This window comes from Lygodium microphyllum, chromosome 7 (assembly GCF_053477565.2).
Source record: "Lygodium microphyllum isolate KBCC chromosome 7, Lygodium_microphyllum_v1.1.10, whole genome shotgun sequence".
Classification (NCBI taxonomy): domain Eukaryota; kingdom Viridiplantae; phylum Streptophyta; class Polypodiopsida; order Schizaeales; family Lygodiaceae; genus Lygodium; species Lygodium microphyllum.
The window spans coordinates 88607818-88611187 of NC_141141.1; the positions used below are offsets into that span (position 1 = coordinate 88607818).

The 3370-nt window shown below is 40.9% G+C and overlaps 1 protein-coding gene across 2 annotated transcripts; it reads left to right on the forward strand.

The window, feature by feature from the left end:
- The first annotated feature begins 584 nt into the window (after positions 1 to 584).
- LOC148033674 (hypersensitive-induced response protein 1-like) lies at positions 585 to 2971 on the forward strand. 2 transcript variants are annotated; one of them, XM_087681614.1, is made up of 6 exons: positions 585 to 858; positions 1307 to 1506; positions 1610 to 1730; positions 1856 to 1947; positions 2218 to 2314; positions 2399 to 2971. In XM_087681614.1, exons 2-6 carry the CDS (start codon positions 1318 to 1320, stop codon positions 2764 to 2766), a joined length of 867 nt encoding a protein of 288 aa, XP_087537740.1. In that variant the 5' UTR covers positions 585 to 858; positions 1307 to 1317; the 3' UTR covers positions 2767 to 2971. The 2 variants fall into 2 exon arrangements, with proteins under 2 accessions (XP_087537740.1, XP_087537741.1); XM_087681615.1 differs by having other exon boundaries at positions 594 to 741.
- Positions 2972 to 3370: the final 399 nt, after the last annotated feature.

The following is a 3370-nucleotide window of genomic DNA, read 5'->3' on the forward strand; positions in this document are numbered from 1 at the left end:
CATGTAGAAACAACATGGGAGCATCATCGCTATACAATGTCATCAATGCTCTCATGCTCTCTAACAAAGCCCCTTTGCAAAAAAGAAAACTATATTGAATGGTTTTATAATGATTGGTGTACTTTTAGCTTGGGCCTCCATTGGCTATGCTATAGTAAACTGCTCAGTGCTTTCGCCAAATGCACATTCACCTTTCAATTGTTCTATATGTCTATGACATCGATCGTCGATGTGTACTTTGCCATTTTTTTTTTGAGAGAACATGTACAATGTCATGAACATGCAAACGACTAATTGAAACAAGTCTTAGAGCTGGGTTGTGGGAATGGTAACTCACCTTGCTTTCTTTGGAACATTTAAATCTTGAAATTCATATATTTGTGTGTGCAATGAGCTTTCAAAAAAAAAGGAAGATCGCAATGATGCCAACCGCGCAAAGTGCTGTAGCTCGTTGCCGGCCACAAGAGATAACAATGTATAATATGCTTAGATTTCTGGATAATTATAGACTTATTTAGACAAATGAAAGGCATTCTAATAAACTTGGCAGTCGCATGAAATAATAGGCATCACGCCAAATTTAGTCCTTGCTGAGAAACCCACGTCTTTACCTTGTGTAAGCGAAAGACTACGATTGGGTGAAGGCTTCTTCGTATAATCCCCCCCCTCTTTGCCTATATAGGCGAAAGACTTCGATTGGGCCGAGGGTTCGTCGATAAATCTGCCTGTTTGAAATCCTCTGTCAGGCTCTCTCTCTCTCTCTCTCTCCCTCCTTCCCCCTCTCTCTCTCTCTCTCTCTCTCTCTCTCTCTCTCTCTGTCAGTCTGTCTGTCTGTGCTGCCAATACAAACAGCACCAGGTATTCTCTTCGTCATTTCGTCCTTTGATTCTTGTTGCCCTTTCGAGAGGGATCATTTGTATGGAATTATGGCAGAATTTTGTAGTTCAGTCGTGTCTAATGAATTTCTTGGTTTAGTAATCTCTGATTAATTCCCCAGTTTAGTCACGTCTTGTGAAAATTCCTAGTTTTTTCACAACTTTTTGGAAGCAAAATCGTGTAGCAGTCCATCAAAGAAGTGCCCTCAAAAGCATCGCATCGTCTTTTACTGCATCCAATATCCGGGAATTGTCCTCCAGAGTTGAATTTCATTTTAGTGCATCTGATCCAGATTGCAACACTTCAAGATGGACAGCATTGATAATGGCAAATCATGCCCTCACCAATACTGTTGTTTGTATTGAGACCCTGTATTTGCTCCTTTACCACAATATAGCTCAGTAATTGCTCTTTTCCTTGTCGATAACAGGAATTCTTTACATGGGTCAAATATGTGGATGTATGCAAGTTGACCAGGCCACTCTTGGTGTCAAGGAACGATGGGGAAAGTTCGAATCAATTCTTGAACCTGGGTGTCATTGCGTGGACTGGTGTTTTGGGAGCTATGTTGTTGGAACCTTGTCCCTGCGGATCCAGCAACTTGATGTCAGATGTGAAACAAAAACCAAGGTGTGCTGAAAGACGATCCTTGCACCTAGTCATGCACAGCTTTCTTCTGTAGCATGCTCTATGTGATCCTATGAGACATTCTTGTCGGTAAATATTTTTGCAGGACAATGTGTTCGTCAATATCGTGGCGTCTGTACAATATAGAGCACTACAGGAGAGTGCAAGAGATGCATTTTACACGCTAACTAATCCACGCGAACAGATTCAAGCCTATGTATTCGATGGTCGATCAAGTCACTGAATTGAAAGCAGTTCTTTGCATATGATACCGAGTGCATATCTTGCACTGCAGTAGTGATTGGCTCCTTACTAGATGTTTTTGAAGACTTATTTTTTATATGTATTGCAGTTGTGAGGGCTACTGTGCCAAAGATGAATCTGGATGATGTATTTGAGCAGAAGAATGAAGTGGCAAAATCAGTAGCTGATGAGCTTGAGAAGGTATAGGACATTGCAACTTGTGAAAGTTTCGTAGATTTGAGAACTGGAGGCTAGTAATGGAATCGTGTAAGGACTTTCAGGCACTGTAAGAAAGGGAGGCTCATTTCTTAAGTTCATTGAGATACAACTGATCATGCAATGTCTCAAAACTACATAATCAGCATGATACAGTCATGCTTTTAGGGACAATAGGCATGGCCTTTGCATGAACTACATCCTTGTGAGTAACGTGCTTGCAATAAGACATATTGAGAGACTTCATTTTGGCAGGCAATGTGCAACTATGGTTTTGAGATAGTTCAGACATTGATTGTTGACATCATTCCGGATGAGACCGTTAAGCGAGCAATGAATGAGATCAATGCAGGTTTGTCTTCTCTTTTCCCCCTCTCCTCTCTTCACTTTCATGTATCCTTTCTTAGATGTCTAATTTAACTTGTACTTACCTTAGCTTCGAGAATCCGACTGGCAACACAAGAGAAAGCAGAGGCTGAGAAAATCTTGCAAGTGAAGCGAGCTGAGGCTGATGCTGAATCTAAATATCTATCTGGTCTTGGTATTGCTCGACAGCGTCAAGCTATTGTCGATGGCTTAAAAGAGAGTGTTCTTGCCTTCTCTGAAAACGTGCCAGGCACTACAGCAAAGGATGTAATGGACATGGTTTTGGTGACCCAATATTTTGACACAATGAAGGAAATTGGGGCCACTTCAAAATCTTCTACAGTTTTTATCCCTCATGGCCCGGGTGCGGTACGTGATGTAGCTGAGCAAATACGCAATGGACTGATTCAAGGTCAAGCTGGTGCTTCATTGATCTAAAGACAGGGGGGCTGTATATGTTATCCTCCAATGACAAATAGAAGGGTTACATTTTAAGCACAATAGTTTTTTATGAACAGAATGTTTCTTAAGTTTTAGGTTGTAAAAGTATGCATCATTACGTATTATATTCAAATTGTGACACTTACTAAGACATGATTTGCATGTCATGTTTGCTTATCAAATAAAGTCTGCTATTGACTCATCTTACTTGGGCTGACATAAATTTGTTATCCATCACTATTAAGATACCAATTGATCATTCCTTTGATTAATATTATCTTTTTGTAGTTAGATCTTGTTTCAATCTTGTTGGACCAAAATTTTCTCTCTCTCTCTCTCTCTCTCTCTCTCTCTCAGTGTGACACCAGTGATGTCTGGCAAGATATGTGAGGAACTAAGAGACTGTCAAGCAAAAGGTCTTCCTCTAGAGCAGATCCCAAGTGCAAAGCCACCAATGCCTGATCTGATCTCTTTTATCTTGTCGAGCAGAGCATCATAGTTGCATTGTGGCAGCTTGATGTGACAGCAGAGATTAGTCTAATGCAGCAATGCCAAGGATGGAGGGGGGTTGCTTGATCTGATATGCAGCAGTAGGGGCTGA

Coding starts and splice junctions, on each gene's coding strand:
- LOC148033674 (XM_087681614.1), top strand. CDS start 1,318: ATGGGTCAAATATGTGGATGTATGCAAGTTGACCAGGCCACTCTTGGT. Junction 1,948..2,217: donor TAGCTGATGAGCTTGAGAAG/GTATAGGACATT, acceptor TCATTTTGGCAG/GCAATGTGCAACTATGGTTT. Junction 2,315..2,398: donor AATGAATGAGATCAATGCAG/GTTTGTCTTCTC, acceptor TACTTACCTTAG/CTTCGAGAATCCGACTGGCA.